Consider the following 16973-nt stretch of genomic DNA (forward strand, 5'->3'; position numbering starts at 1 on the left):
GATAAATATCAGTGAAATCAGTGTTCAAATAGAATGTTTAAGGTTTTTAATTTTCAAAACAATTATTGGAAAACTCACACTCGTTGAAAACTTGGTGAGGCCCAAAAATGCGAGTAGCTGAAAACTTGAAAAACATTCGGCAAAAACTCAGTAACTTAAAAATTTAATTCAGTTTTATTAGAAATCATATTTTTTACTGTTTGACAAAACAAAATGAGAAGATGTATCCAATGAGTGAGTAATTGAGTATATAAAAGAAACATGCTAAGTATAGTTATTAACTTATACTTGATTTATTAAAATGCTGATGAGTGATAGTTTCAGGCAAAACAAAATAGCAAATTGTTTCTGTAAAACTAAAACTAAATACTATCCTGGATGGTGATGCTGCTGGCATTAGCAACGACTCCTTATCATCCCCAACCTCCTCAATGTCATTCCATGTAAATCCAAATCGACTCCTTCCCTCCGTTGCTAGCCTTTCCTAATCACAGATGACATCCTTGGTAAACAGTGGAGGCCTGTCATGCTATATTCAATCACTGTAAGAATCTATATTGTTCAAATCAATTGAGATAAGTTTTCTACCTTCCTTGTGTGCAACAAAATATTATATTGCACATAGACAAGTTCATTGAGGCATTTATGAGCTAACTTATTCCTCTTCTTAATGTGGATGGTCTCTCGGACAAGTTCCAATTGTGCTAGCAGCTGGATAACTACAGATCTTTATTCCTTGGTGCAAAATTGCTGTGATCTTGAAGGAGGTTGCAAGTGTGTTTTTTTTGCTGGAGGAGCAAAAGAAATAAGTAAAAATGAAATCCAAAAACTCGGAATGTGAAGTCTGCAAGTTTTCGGCAGAAATACTCACCATGCAAAAACACTAAATTTTGAGTTTATTCCTGCATTTTTAAACAATATATTTTATGCTTTTAAGCGTTAGTCAAACAATGCCTTTTTAAAGTGTCTGTGTAGGAATGCAATCAAATTAAGACTCATTCTTTAGTTTAAGTGTTCAATTGTTTAAAAGCATTTTCTACATAGTTTGGGAGAACCATTTCTTTTAGCAAGATGATAACTGAAGTCCATTTTGAGCTTGAGCGCACCATTTCTTTTGTAAAAACAATACATATAGTCCTTTATAATGCTGCAAATCAAATGCTACGAATTTAATGTTCTTTGGTTGGCCTTTATTTGCTAATTATTTACTTCATGCAACCTCATTTGCTTTTCTTAAAGTATGTTCTAATCTTCTTTGGTTATGATACCCTTTGTTGGTAGTGAAAACAAATATTTCTGAGCATTCGTAGGCCTGTTGGAATGAAAGAAATCTGCACATACATCATTCTACTCAGAATTATCTTTATTAGATCTCATGCTGTACAGGGCCTAGATTACACAATAAATTTTTTAAAAAGTAGAAATTGTTTTTCTATCTATGTCCAGATGTAGAAGCACTCTACTAAAATTATTATATGTTTCATTTTCTCTGCACATTTTTTACTCCTTGCCATTACTTCACCTATCAAATAATGATAAGATTCTTGTAGTACACGGTAGAGCAATAAAAGATAAATTGGAGATGCAACTGATATGCCGGGAATGATGGAAATAACAAGATTTCTCTTTCATTCTATTCTTTTGAGGTTTGGTTGTCTTGTGTTCATTGTCTGATCTCTTGTACAGATTGAATTTCTGAAGGCAGAGAGTGAGTTGCCAATTGAAGAATTGCTTGCTAGATATAAGCAGGTTGGTGCCTTTCAATTAGCACAGGCCTAAAAAACATTTTCATTCTTTCAGTTTTCTTTGCTTTGGTGTTTAATTTTGCTTCATACTTTTCGTTTTTCTCAGAATGAATGCTTGGATGAAGATTCTGATGAACTAGAGGATGCTGATGAACCAGAGGATGTTGATGAACTGGAGGATGCAGATGGAATATCTGAAGCTGAGCATTATGACTCAAAAGCAAGCCCAAGTAGACAACTGGAGAATGCTGGTAACAGCAGACAAGAAAAACTAAAAGAATTTTCGTCAATCACAGAAGAGATAGAAGATAGAGAAGGTGTCAAGATAGAAGTCGCTTCAGGAGCATCTCCTGAAATCATTGAATTGCAGGAAAATGTGGATGTAGAAAATGTAGAAAATTCTAGTGAAGTCAGAATTGCTGATGCTGCTGCTGCTGCACGGTTGGCACAACCAACAGGGAATACATTCTCTACAACCAAAGTACGGACAAAACTGCCATTCCTTCTGAAGCATTCCCTACGTGAATATCAGCATATTGGATTAGATTGGCTGGTCACTATGTATGAGAAACGTCTAAATGGTATTTTAGCAGATGAAATGGGCCTTGGTAAGACAATCATGACAATTGCACTTTTAGCGCATTTGGCATGTGAAAAGGGAATATGGGGTCCACATCTTATAGTGGTCCCTACTAGTGTTATGCTGAATTGGGAAACTGAATTCATGAAATGGTGTCCAGCCTTCAAAGTCCTTACCTACTTTGGGAGTGCAAAAGAAAGGAAGACAAAAAGACAGGGTTGGGCAAAGCCAAATTCTTTCCATGTTTGCATAACAACCTATAGACTTGTGATACAAGATGCTAAAGCATTTAAAAGGAAAAAATGGAAGTACCTTATTCTAGATGAGGCTCACTTAATAAAAAATTGGAAATCGCAAAGGTGGCAGACACTTCTGAACTTCAACTCAAAGAGGCGAATTCTTTTGACAGGAACTCCACTTCAGAATGACCTAATGGAACTTTGGTCCCTTATGCATTTTCTGATGCCTCATCTTTTTCAATCCCAGCAGGAATTTAAAGATTGGTTTAGCAATCCAATAACTGGCATGGTAGAGAGACAAGAACAAGTGAACAGAGAAGTTGTTGATCGTCTACACAATGTATTGCGGCCTTTTATACTACGCCGCTTGAAGCAAGATGTGGAAAAACAGCTTCCCAAGAAATATGAGCACGTGATACGCTGTAAACTGTCAAAAAGACAGCGTAACTTGTATGAGGATTTTATTGCAAATTCAGAAACACAAGCAACCTTGGCAAGTGGCAATTTTCTTGGGTTGATTAATGTCCTGATGCAGTTACGCAAGGTGTGTAATCATCCAGATCTTTTTGAAGGAAGGCCAATAATAACCTCATTTGATATGCCAGTTCTTGAGCAAAAAGTAAGCTCAAATATCTGTTCCATATTTAATAATGGGCCATATTCAGCAATTGATTTAGTGGGAATGAATTTAGTCTTCACTCAGCTTGAGTATACAATGAACTCGTGGGAGCATGATCTTATCTCAGATATTGCTACCCCGGCTTGTTTAATTCAGGAGATTGGCAATTCAAAGGATGAAGAATTGTCACGTTTTGTTCACAGGCAGGAACCAATGCATAGAAGAAACATTTTTGAGGAGATTCAGCATTCTATTAATGAAGAAAGATTGAAGCAGGCAAGGGCACGGGCAGCAGCCATGTCATGGTTGAACTCATTGCGCTGCACGAAGAAGCCTGTATATGGAAGAGATTTAAGAAAATTGTTGACCATTGAGAATCCTGTCTATGATATTCATAAGAAAAAGAATGACCCCACAAGTCATCTGGACTTTATGACAAGTATCTCTGATCTGGTTTTATTGCCTTCTGAGCGGTGTCAAAAGATGTTGGACTTGATTGAGTCTTTTGTTTTTGTAATTCCTGCTGCACGAGCTCCTCAGCCTGTTTTCTGTTGCAATAAATATGAAGCATCTGTGCTGAATTTTCCAGTTTTTCAAGGCACTTGTTTCAAAGAGCTTAGTAATCTTCTTGAACCTCTCAGACCTGTTATTGTGCGCAGGCAGTTGTTTTTCCCAGATAGGAGACTTATACAATTTGACTGTGGTAAGTTGCAGGAGATGGCATTACTACTGAGACGTTTGAAGTCAGAGGGGCATAGAGCACTTATCTTTACACAAATGACAAAAATGCTTGATGTTTTAGAAGCCTTTATCAACCTTTATGGTTATACATATGTTCGTTTAGATGGCTCTACACAACCAGAAGAGAGGCAAATATTGATGCAGCGATTTAATACTAATCCTAAAATCTTTCTTTTTATTCTTTCAACTCGAAGTGGTGGTGTTGGGATAAATCTTGTTGGTGCAGATACAGTCATATTTTATGATAGTGACTGGAATCCTGCGATGGATCAGCAAGCCCAAGATAGATGCCACCGTATAGGACAAACACGTGAAGTTCATATATATAGATTGATTAGTGAGAGAACAATTGAAGAGAATATTTTAAAGAAAGCAAACCAGAAACGTGCACTGGATGATTTGGTGATACAAAGTGGTGGCTACAATACTGAGTTCTTCAAAAAGCTTAATCCTATGGAGTTATTTTCTGGTCTTGGAGTGAGAACAGATAAAGGAACCATAACCAGTCCCGATCTTGTACACCATGAAAATGAGCATCAATTGTCAAATGCAGATGTTGAGGCTGCTTTGAAGAATGCAGAAGATGAAGCAGATTATATGGCCTTAAAGAAAGTTGAACTAGAAGATGCTGCTGATGACCAGGAATTTACAGAGGAGGTAGTCGGAAAACTTCTGGAAGATGATGAGTATGCCAATGAGACGGAGGAAACAAAAACTGATGCAAAGGCAGGAACCCATGATGAGGAAGATCACATAGAATTGAAAGATGTTTGTGATGCTGATGTCACAGAGGTTGAGGATCCACCCAGTTGTAGCACAGCTGCTGTTACTGCCGTTGTTCCAGAGGTAGATATGATGGGTGATGTACAACAGATGGTGGTTGCTGCAGCTGCAGCAGGCCACGCAAGCTCATCAATTGAAGATCACCTCCTTCCAGTGGAGAAATATGCTATGCGATTTTTAGATCTTTGGGATCCAATTATAGACAAGGCTGCTGTGGAATCTCAGGTTAGATTCGAGGAAGCAGAGTGGGAGTTGGGTCGACTTGAAAAATTGAAGGAGGAGCAGGAAGCGGAGATTGATGAAGATAATGAACCTCTTCTATATGAAAGTAAGGATTTATAAAACCTGCATGTTTAATGTTGTGTTCCCTTTTGGAATTTTTTTCCTGTTTTCTAGAAATTGGTTGGCTGCAACAGTTATTACAGGAAATTATAGTAGTTAGGTTTATATTTCGTACTTATTTTAGTAATGTTGGAATGCTGAAATTCCAATTATTTAAAAAGATAATGATACATGCTTAGCCATATAATAATAAACATACACTATAAAATAAGTATAAATGATTTTATTTTTTCACAAATGCAAATGATTTTTTTTTATAAAATTTTCACAAACTATATTTCTTGCTTTCAATACAAATTTCAAAAATAAAATAAAATCTTATATAATAAGGTTGACCATACTCTGAAATGATTTAGTTTACACGTGCATATTTCTCTTTTTTATTTGTATATGTGTGTGTGTGTGTGTGTGTATCCACATACACACATGAACCCATACAAACCATAATGGAAAACAATTTCACAAACCCATGTATCTGGTTCTCGTATCCGACCCCGTTCCACCTGAACTGCTAACTTAGCTTTTTCCCTTTGGCTCCACTGGGCTGCTGCTGCCGAGTCTTCTGCACTGGCTTTTATAAAAAACAAAAAAGTAAATATTGTTTTGTGCTCCAGTGTTTTCTTTTTCCGAGTAATTGAATCCATATATACTTTTGGTTCTATTGACTCTATCTGGATTCTGAGTAATGCTACTATGGTGTTTGAATGCGGTATAAAAGCTTTTTCCTTAAAATTCTACGTTTAAATGATTTGTTAAATTTGTTAAGTTTTGGCACCAAGTTCCAGTATACTTTTTAACTTTTTATTAAGAGTAGAACAATAATATGCTTCATCTTTTTATTTTGTTTCCGTTTCTGGAAGGTTTTCCCAAAATCCTTTGATATTTCACACATTTCAAGTTGCATTGATGGATTGGAAATAATATAACTCAGTTAACTGCATTTTCTTATGTAAAATTGAGCTTAAACTTCCCTTTTTTAAGATGCATTCCTGGGAGAAGCAGGATGTTATTGTTCATTTTTTGGAAGAAAATATTCTATACTGATTCATTTGTTAAACACAGGCTGGGATACCGAGTTTGCTAATGAAACATACCGCCAACAGGTTGAGGTGTTGGCTCAACAGCAGGTGAGTTCCTTTGTGGTTTGGAAAAAGTTATTTATTTGAAAACCTGCTTATTTTACAAATTTTTAATGTTTTATTGTTTGGGGTAGTTGCAAGCTCAGCTTGAATGGGACTCAGCTGATGAAGCTGGTGTAGAGACAGAAATGTAAGTGTAAATAAATCAAATAATCGAGCCTCTTTGTTGACTTTTTTCAAATTGCTGACATGTGATTGTTAGCTTTAAGATCTATTATTTTTTCTTATATTTTCCCAACCAGGTTTGAAGCAAAAAAATCACTGAAACACAAGTTGAAAAAGAAGTTGAAGAAAACTAAGTTCAAGTCCCTAAAGAAAGGTAACTTGGCTACAACAAAGGATGATTCATGCATGGATGAGGACCACCCAGACAATAACTTAATGCTAGATCATGAAGACAACTTCGAAAATGGGGAAATTTCTGGCCACACTTTCTTGCAACGGAAACGTAAAGCTCTCAAGCTGTTTGAAGATGACATATTTCATAAAGGCAACTCAAAGAAGTCCAAGAAAAATCATGCGAGTGGAGACCTGGAATTGGATAGGAGCAAAAATGCACAGTTTATGGACATTGACCAGTGTGGTGAGGGTGATTTAGAGTTGGCTTTAAATGAATTTGGTATGAGCACAAATAAGGCAAGTGGCAAGATTTCAATCATGGGTATTCCTTCCAAAAAGGTTTCCATTATAAAGCTGGATAAGAAAAAGAAAAAAGGTAACAGGAAGTCAAGAGATCGTCTTCCTCCAGCTGATTCATGGACAACATCAGAAGATGCTATTTTATGTGCTATGGTGCATGAATATGGTATAAATTGGGCTTTAGCAAGTGATACTCTCTATGGAATATCTAGTGGTGGGTTTTTCAGAGGGAGGTACCGCCACCCAATTCACTGCCGTGAAAGGTTTGGGGAGCTGTTTCTTAATAACATTTCATGTACCAATACTGATTCAAATAGTGAGAAAGCTAATTCATCTGCCAAGACACAGTTAAAAGTGACAGAGGTAAATTCTTTATTTGGATATCTACTTCAACACGTGTGCATAATTTATCTTCTGAAATTGTCATTATTTTTGTATTTCTCTAAACATGTAATTAATGACAGGAACATGTCAAAAGATTGCTAGACATCGTGCAAGAAATGCCTGATAATGAGTTACTTATACAAAGACACTATGCAGCGTTGCTTTCTGCTGGTTCTCATGTCAGGAATGGGATTCTCAATGTCAAAGCCCGAAATGAATATTTCTCCAACAACATATGTGTTTCTGTTGGTGGAATCTCATTTCCTATCCTAAAGTACCCTCTTAATACCTTTACTGTAGATCCAGCAATTAGAAGCACAGGTCATTCAAAGATAAATATGGAACTAGTTGCAGCAGCACTGGCTGAATCATGGAAAGAACAGGGGGATAAATCATGTGAAGTGGCTAACCTTTCAGATCAGGGAGCCTCAGGGCAAAGGCCATTGGGAGAAGAACAGAGATATCTGGAAGTAGACCGGCTAGAGTTGATTCTTGAATTTCCTCAGATTTCTGATGAACTGGCGGAAGTTCCTTTTCCAAAGCAAATTACTGTGATTATATATGGGGCAGATACACATCCTGAACCTGTTGAAATGTCCGGCAACTTTATTCGTGAGAATGCATGTGTACTGAATGGAAATCAAACGAGGTACTTATTTACTAATTCAAATCTTGTGTTTTTGTCTTTTTGTTTGATAATTATTCTTTTGCTTTATACGCTTTCATCATGTCTATTTCTTCCCTTTAAATTTTGATACTCTGTTGACACTGGGGAGTGATTGCTGTTATTAATCTCAAAAATTCAGGAGTGATTTAGAGTCTGTTTTAAGCGAGGAAGCTGAGATCTGGGCGGCTGCATCATTTTCTGGCAGCATGGGGTCTATCTCTGGGACTAACCCACAAGTATTAGGGAAACATCAGCCTGCTACAGATATAACAAAGCCCCCAAAACCTAAGCAACCTCGGCTTTTGGATTTGAATCAGCGGCTAGTGGAGACTGATACAGGAACTCAGGATTCTAATGGAGTAGATGGAGAAGTTGAAGAGACTGATGTAACAATGCCAGTTGATAATTCAGCCTTAATTTCTGAGCTTAACATTCATCTGGGTTCTATCGCTGAAAATCTGAGTATGATACCTCCGGATGAAGAAGAGGATTTCAATTATTTGGATAGTTATTTTTGTGCATGCAGGCCATTATATGACAGACAAATAATTTCTCATCATTCTGTGCCTTGTGACTCTGATCTTATTGTAAGCAGTGACTTGGAGAATCTTGCAAGCATTGGATATGAGGAATTGTTTCGTTAGGATACAATATTGTATGGAGTAAGTTGTTTAAGCTGATATATGGTTGAATGAGGATTAAATGGAATTATGCGAGTTATCCAAATGTCGTTCACTTTTTGTAAGAGGAAGGCAGATGGGTCACTTTTGGGTTTTGAGATTTAGCTTTCCTAAATGGTGGTAGGTTATGACTGGAGATTGTTCCTAGTCGGAGTGATCGATCGAAATTGTTTGGGCCATATTATTGTCAGTTTTGAAGGCAAGTGGTCACTATTTATCTAATTTTGTTGTTGAATGTTCACAATTAGTGGATGCAACTTGACAGCAAGTGGTAAAATTATTCCCAGTCATCACCATCAGAAACTCTGGTTGAGCTCTCCCAGTTGTATAAACTTTACCACTTTCAAGATTGATAAATTGTAACATATTCAAGGGAATGGTGGTTGTTTATAGAGGCTTGTTTTTAAATAGGCCCAGCAGCAACCTGCAAATTGGCGGCAGTAACTCTTAATTATGCCTTTTCTGAGATGATAAATTGTAACATATCGTAAGGTGGTAGCCCTTCAAAATTGTTTTGTAAGGGGCCAAGAAGCAATCCCTGAGTTGCCTGCAACAAGAAATGATTTTTTGGGCAATGAAAGCAATTTTTTATCTTGCAAGATAGTTATAACTTTTTCTAGGTTTGTGTGTAATGTGAATCCTTGTTCAAAATAAAGCAAGGAGCTGAAGTTCCTTATCAGTTTCTTAGTTCCAAAAAAATTGCCTCCTGAACTTTGTCATGTTATACTAGTCTGTTAAATGATGTCATTCTTGAGTTTTACTTATGTGCTGGTTGGTTTTGAAGTAACTTGTCAGTGACCTTGTAATGTGCAGTTGTCTTTCTACGCTAAGATTGCGTGTAATTTAAAATTTTTTTTTTTTATAACCATCAATGTTTTGGATCATACCTCATCCATCATCAGGATGAGAGTGTAAGATCCAAAATATTGATAATTTAAATTTTTTTTTTTTTTAACAAACAATCTTAGCCCAGAAACACAACTGCACATTTGATGGATTGTGGAAATCTCCTATCTTCAGTGACCTTGTAAGTTAAACATAGTTTCCATATATAAATTATTGTAAATAGCACAGCTGAAAAAGAGCTCATATTATTTTCAACCAGCAGAAGAATTATTTTCGAGGCTAATGTTTCCTCATTAGAAAGCATTGGGTATTTTGAATGTGTATTCGATATTATTTGAAAAATGAATTAGAATCTTAGCCCAGAAATACAACTGCATGGATTGTGGAAATCTCCCATCTTCAGTGACCTTGTAAGTTCAACTTAGTTTCCATATATAAATTGTTGTAAACAGCGCAGCTGAAAAAGAGCTTATATTATTTTCATCCATCCAGCGGAAGAATTATTCTCGAAGCTAATGTTTCCATCATTAGAAAGCATTTGGGCATTTCGATTTGCATTCGATATTATTTGAAAAATGAATTAGAATCTTATCGTGGCATCTTGACTGGTCTCCTTTGAAGAAGATAGAACGTAAATTAGTGCATATAACATGTAAAAAGTACTGTATGCCGAAAATAACAATAAAATGGATGGAAAACTAAAATGTAGGAGCACTGGAAGTTTTGTCCATAAGATCCAAAAATAGCAGTAAAAAAAGGGTTTTACTTTTATCGGAAACAGGATGGCAATCCGAGCTTCAACGGAATAGTATGATGGTCTTCGGACAACAGATCGAGACTGGTGCCGGATATGAATACACTTAATAAATAAAAAGGATAAAAGCATGATGTACAAGTCAAAAAAATAAAAATCTTTCCCACTATTACACAGTATTATCGACTTCAAATTAGTTTTCAACAATGTTAGCGTTCAACACTCTATTATGGCCTAGAACAATGATTTGTCATCTATTCAACATTATTCAGAATCAAATTGAAGATGGCTAAAATAAAATTCCGAGATTTTGTATTTTTAGTGATGAATATGCTTCTCTAGTCATAATCTGAATAATTATGAAAAGATCCGTTAGCCCGTAATCATAAAAAACAACTTATATTTTAATTACAGAATTAATGAATGGTTTCGGTTAAGCTTTGTAAAGTTTTATTTATGAGTTTCAGTATTATTCAAATTTTGTTGAGCAAATAAAACATTAGACTATCATTTGTGGGGTGCAATGGTTAAAGTAAAATATTGGAGAATACTGAATTAGAAAATATAAATATGAAAAGCTTATATATAGATGAATGAAAATCAATATGAAACTCTGCATTCTATTATGGAACTAGCCCGTTCCTTTGCCAGCATTATAGATTTCATTGTTAAATCCTACAAGACTCTTCTATGAACATGTTAGCTTTTAGTGATATTTGATAAAGTGTAATTAATATCAAATAGTGACGATTATTTATAATGATGAAATTTGTATGTTACTAAATTAATACTTGGGATTACTAGTTGTACTTTAAAAATTGCATGTCCTTTCTATATTTTTGTTTGACATGTTTGATGTGGTTGATGAAATTTGTATGTTACTAAATTAATACTTGGGATTACCAGTTGTACTTTAAAAATTGCGTGTCCTTTCTATATTTTTGTTTGACATGTTTGATGTGTTAGAATCTGATAAGATTAATAATCCAGAAAACTAGTGCAAAGAATAAATATCTAAACTATGAATGCAAATGATACAAAATCAAAATAACATCATAGAGTTAGTCTCCAAGAGAGTAATGCAAATGCTGGAAGCAAAATAGCATTAAGAGGATGCAAAAACAAGAGATGCAAATACAAGCCAGGTAGCATGCTTATATAGGCTAGGAAGAGGGAGGAGGTGGCAACACCAACCAATGAGAAGCAACAATCTATCGGATTAAAGATAACAAAGTATTTTCTCAAGATAGCTAATGGATGCTCACATGTAGGAATGTGACATTTCACAACCATTTACCTAATAAGATATGTTTTATTAACCTAAGCGAGATTATTAAAAGTGTAGGAAGAACCTAGCAAAATAGGAAAAATAAAAAACTACACTAACAGCCGCTCATAAGCGAAGCTTAAGTGGATGTAGAAATGGGTCCCGACAAGTTAAGCCTGAGGAGGTACCTATGTACATAAAATTCCCCCAAAAGAGAGAGAAAAGAGACTCCCCAAAGAAAATTAGGACTCCAATTGAGAGGAAGCGGCCCCCCCAAAAGATGAAGCATCCCATACTCCCAGTAAAGCTTGCAAATTTTGTCTGGTAGATCCACTTACATCGAACAATTTTTCTTCCCTTAGAAAAAGGGACAAGATCCCAAGTGTGGTTCCTCATCAAGGAACTATACTCTTCCTGCATAGTTGTATCTCACTCAGAAATACCAGAAGCCTCATGAAAGGACTATGGATATGAGGCAATAGCAATGAAGATATGTAGAGCATTCTGGAATTGTGAACGAGTCTGCTTGGTGTCTAATGGATCCCCAACCCAATCACTTGCAAACTGCAAGGTCTGTCTAGCCCAAAGTGGACTAGAACATGGAGAATGTAGAGGAGAATCATCAACCTGTAAATGATGACTAGGAGAGGAAGGAGGTGAGTCCTCTGAATCACTCTCTGCATCAGAAGTGGAGGTAGAAGACTGCTCAAGTGAATATGACCCATTAGAAGATCTATCATGTATTCCAAGTGACTCCAATGTCAAAGTAGAAGGCAACCTTATGGCCATGCTTTGCTGGTTAAGCTGATGCAAGTAGTGGAAGTTAAGATGGCCAAACCACTCATGCCATAACCTGCTCACATCATTAGAGTGAGTGAGTGAAACAGTCAAAGGAAGATCAGGAACAAAGTGAGAAAACATATAGAGTTGTGACTGATGATCTGCTCTCTCAATTGCAACTGTAGAATCATTGTGCAACTCACATATCTCCACTGAATCAGGAGTGAACTCAACCCGCTTGCCTAAACCTGTGTGAGTGATCTGGTGTACCGATAGGAGATTAGTTGACAATGAGGGTACACAAGAAACATCATGGAATGTGCCATCCCCCACATCAATAGACCCTCTCCCACACACCTCAACAAAGAGTGTTATCACCCATCAAAATAGAAGGCATAGTACATGGCTCCAAGGATGCAAGTTCTTCCTTAGATGAAGCCATGTGGTGTGAAGCACCCGAATCAAGAACCCAAGTGGATGGTGAGGAAGCAACTGCAAAAAGGGCCTTGCCCTTTCCTTTCACCTTGCTATTTTCTTTTTCCTTGTTAGACCCTTCATTAGAACTTTGTTTGATAGACTCAAGAACAATGATATTATTCTTCTCAAGAATGTATGTCAAGTGATCAAGTTGTTTCTGCAAACATTTATGTTCATCATGACCAGGTCTTTCACAATAGGCACATTTGACCTTTTCTTTCTTAGGCTTATCGCCCTTGGAAGATGGTGTATCAATAGTCGCTTTTGAAGAAATCGGTATCTGATCCTTCTTCTCCTCGCTATTCTTTTGTTTCTTGTCCTTACTATTGTTGTTACTACTTTGTCCTTGTTGTTCTTTTGTGCCTTGGTTAGCAGCCAAGGCATGTGACTTAGAGGACTTAAGAGTGCCCATTTGGATTAGCTTGTCCTGTTCTCGAGTGAGATTGATAGCTAAATCATCTAAAGATGGCATGGTGAATTGAGTACCAAGTGCACCCTTAGTAGCATAGAAGGTAGAGACAAACACAGAATATTCTGAACTCAGCTTAGAGGGAATACTAAGAATCAGTTGTTCATCTTTCTTTTCAATTCCACATTGTTTTAACTGCAGCCTTAGTGATTTTAATTTGGTGAAGAAATCTTGGATTGTGTTGAAATTTCTTGAACTTAAACTAATTAATTCATTTTCCAACATATGACCCCTCATTGAATTTTGTGTGCCAAATAGTGTTTTTAGCTTTGTCCATACTTCATTTGGTGTATCCAAAGACTCAATGTGAAATAGCAAGTCAGGAGAAATAGACAAACACTATGTTCCATATGCTTCATCACATTTGTTAAACCACTTAGGCTTGTCTTCATCTTTAGTAGGTTCAGTTTCAAGTCCCATAGTTATCCTATTTAATCCAGCTTTCTTTAAGTGAATTGTCATGTGTGATTTCCACTCAAAGTAATTGTATGGAGTTAGGATGGGTATATTTGTTTGATCCATGATGAAGAAATGCAGAGAAGAAATGCTAAAAAGAAGAGAACCCAGCCACGACAATGCCCCCTCCTTTTTTACTCAATCAAAGAACCCCCCAAAGAAATATGATTTGGCACTTTATTTTAGTGCGTTTACAACTACCACTAGAAAGAAATAATTAGTGGTCTTAATTTCAATGCATTACAAACTCTCATGAAGAGCATATGTTAAAAGTGAAACTTGGGCACAATAATAAAAAAAAAAATTAGCACCACTGTGATCTGCTCGAAAAATTATGCACTTTCAAAAAAAGAATCGCTTCGATACGAGGTCGTATGAGAAAGTTATGATCCTCCGAAGTTTCCAAAACGAGAACTGTGCACAGTCACGACTGAGAATCTGCAATTTTTGAAGAATTCATGCATGCGAATCAAAAAGCAACTCTACTAGTGGATAGAGCACAAAAAAAAGCCAAGTTCATAACAAGAATCATCAAAATCGGAGTCCGTATGAGAAAGAACGAGACATTTGAAAACTGCATTCAAATCTGCGACTTCCAACGGAGAGGGGTATGGCTGTAGCCTTTCATGGTTGATTCTGCAAAATATATAGCTTGCATGCAAAATCTAAAAGATACCCAGATGGTTTTTCGGAGCTGCGAACAAAATTCAGAAAGCGTTTTTCTTGCTGATGTACAAAAGATGTTTCTGTAGTGTAAATCAGACGCCTCTAACAGTAAAAAACGGCTCCAAAAATCAAAAAACGACCCCAGCAACCAAAATATGACATGCAAATGCTGGATCAACTTCCTAAGTCCATCAATGGCATGCTGGAACTTGTTCAAAAATAAATTAGGATTTAGAAGTATCTTTGGCAACCTTGCTGAAGGGGTGTCTGGGGGATTGACCATCATTTGGATCCTCAAAGTCATTCTTCTCCATCACCAAAAGGAGAAAAAATAGATTAGTTGCTTGATTAAACACATCAAAAAAAATTAATTTTTTTTATTAATTAGTGTCTACGACACTATCCAAATGTGAAAATAAATCTACTTGGCAAGACACTGAACTATTTGTCAACTACCATGACTATCCTGTTATGATAGGAGGGGATTTTAATGCAATTCTTAATAATAATAAAAAATATAGAAGTAAACAAAAATTATCTCAAGCATCCAGAGAGCTTTAACTTTTGGGTAAATAAGTCCGCTCTTTTGGAGATTTCTACTTATGGTAATGCTTTCACTTGGAACAACAAAATGAAAGGCTTAAACAATATTGTAGAAAAATTGGATAGATTTTTTATCCATGGCAACTTCCACTCATTTAATCTTACATTTCAAGCATAAACCCTTCCCCTGTCAGGATAAAATCACTTCTCGATTATGCTCAAAGTGGAGACAAATATACCTCCCAAAGTGCTCTCCATTCAAATTTGAACGAATGGGGTTCGTGGACGACTCTCTTATTCACAAGATAGACGAATGGTGAAATAACACCACTGTTAAGTTTCCAAACTTTTTCAAGTTATTTAGAAATTGAAATCCATTAATATTTACCTTATCCAATAGAATAAGAATTATTTTGACAATATATTTGAATCAAAATCCAAGTTGGAAAATCAATTAAAAGAAAATAATGAAGCTATGTTCAAATATGGCATGAAAGAATCACTTTCTCTTAAATAAAAATAATTATTGGCTAAACACGAACATCATGGCTAAAGAATTTTTTTGGAGAAAGAAATCATGAGAAACATTGCTTGAAGAGGGAGACAAAAATACTAAATTCTTCCATAACAGTACTAAGAAAAGGAGGTTGGTCAATAAAATCACTAAGATACATAGTAGGGAGGGTAATCTCATAGAGAACCCAACATCTATTGCCTCAAAGGAAATTGGAGTGTTACTAGATATCCTTAATAATTCGGAGAGCTCTAATCTATTGACGCAAGGCACACTCCTTGTTAACCTTCCCAAATTAATTAATCATGATTGTAATGCCCCGCCCAAAGATCCTTGGAACAAGGATATATAAAAGATATATATATATATTTTTACATGCATGGATGCACATGATGATCAATATGCTAAGATCACAAAGTTCGCAACAGAAGCCTAACTACAAAAATAAAAACCAATGATCTCCAAGCAACACTACTAACCAAAAATGACAATGCTACAAAGGCCACAAAACACATTCAAATCCGAAAGATCTCGAATTTGAAAAGTCAAACACTAGAGTTCAAGAAATTTGTAAAGGGTAGCCAAATCACCTCTCAAAAAGTTTCAATCAAGTCAAAAAGTGCCCACTGGTCACCCGAGTAGGTCTACTCACAGACCCATGCAACACTTTACTACAACTAGGAGATAATTTTTACTATAGTCAGGCGATACTTTTTATCCAGGTGATACTTTTCATTATAGCCAAATGATACTTCCTACTATGGCCAGGCGATACTTCTTAATATGGCTAGGCGACACTTCACCAATATCTTATGATTTCCTCACTACTTAATATGGCCAAGCGACACTTCACCAATATCTTATGATATTCCTCACTATTATGGTGTGATACTTTTCCAGTATCGCCCAATGTTGAACAAATATCGCCCAGGTTCAAAACCAAAAGGCAAAACGCTAAGTTTAGAAGGCAAACAAGGTAAGAAACTCCACACCAGGGAGTTTTGAAAGCACTGTAGTAGAGGATACATCAATCGAAAGCATGAAATATAAAACACCATGCAACAAAAAAGAGAAAACAACTATTCATCTAATCCATAACAACATATGAAAGAACATGCGAAAAACAACATTGCAATATACATATATGGTTCATAATCCAAAACATCTAAAACTCGTGCTCGATTCCTCCCAACTGTAATGGCATCATGAGATTGCATGCATCCTAGCCATCCCCCAAGCATAAAATCCCAACCTGCCAACTAAATAGTCAGAGTTGTCTTATGAGGGTGTTACTACTACAAACGTAAATAACATCATAAGAACAAGTAGATCTAACATGTTAATCCATCAAAGCATAGATACTCCAACTCGTAGTGAATCACACCATCTAACCATATGCTATAACATCATAATAAAGGAATGCATCAAATGAAACTAACATCATCTAAACATGATATCCAAGCATTCCAATTAAAGCATAAATCACAAAGAAACATACTCCGAAAATCCGAAATACCAACTGAACATCAAGCATCGGTCTCAACAGGAAATAGACCGTCTTTGTACATTGGTCCCCAAAAGTGGTAGGTAACTACGCCTCCCAACCATGTGGAACCTGTAGGCCTACTCTTGCCGCGTTGATG

The 16973-nt window shown here is 36.2% G+C and overlaps 1 protein-coding gene across 2 annotated transcripts in view; it reads left to right on the plus strand.

The window, feature by feature from the left end:
- The window catches only part of PIE1 (SNF2 domain-containing protein / helicase domain-containing protein), a 58926-nt gene extending 49769 nt beyond the window's left edge, over positions 1 to 9157 (plus strand). For both annotated transcript variants that reach the window (XM_089823046.1, XM_089823047.1), the window contains 7 exons: positions 1687 to 1749; positions 1852 to 5035; positions 6112 to 6176; positions 6263 to 6318; positions 6431 to 7190; positions 7292 to 7860; positions 8018 to 9157. In XM_089823046.1, coding sequence (XP_089679172.1) covers positions 1687 to 1749; positions 1852 to 5035; positions 6112 to 6176; positions 6263 to 6318; positions 6431 to 7190; positions 7292 to 7860; positions 8018 to 8522 — 5202 coding nt within the window. In that variant the 3' untranslated portion in view covers positions 8523 to 9157. The remainder of the gene's footprint in view (positions 1 to 1686; positions 1750 to 1851; positions 5036 to 6111; positions 6177 to 6262; positions 6319 to 6430; positions 7191 to 7291; positions 7861 to 8017) is intronic.
- The last annotated feature ends 7816 nt before the right edge of the window (positions 9158 to 16973 follow it).

Source organism: Cupressus sempervirens, chromosome 3 (assembly GCF_028749045.1).
Source record: "Cupressus sempervirens isolate cs-2001-9-10 chromosome 3, ASM2874904v1, whole genome shotgun sequence".
Lineage (NCBI taxonomy): Eukaryota > Viridiplantae > Streptophyta > Pinopsida > Cupressales > Cupressaceae > Cupressus > Cupressus sempervirens.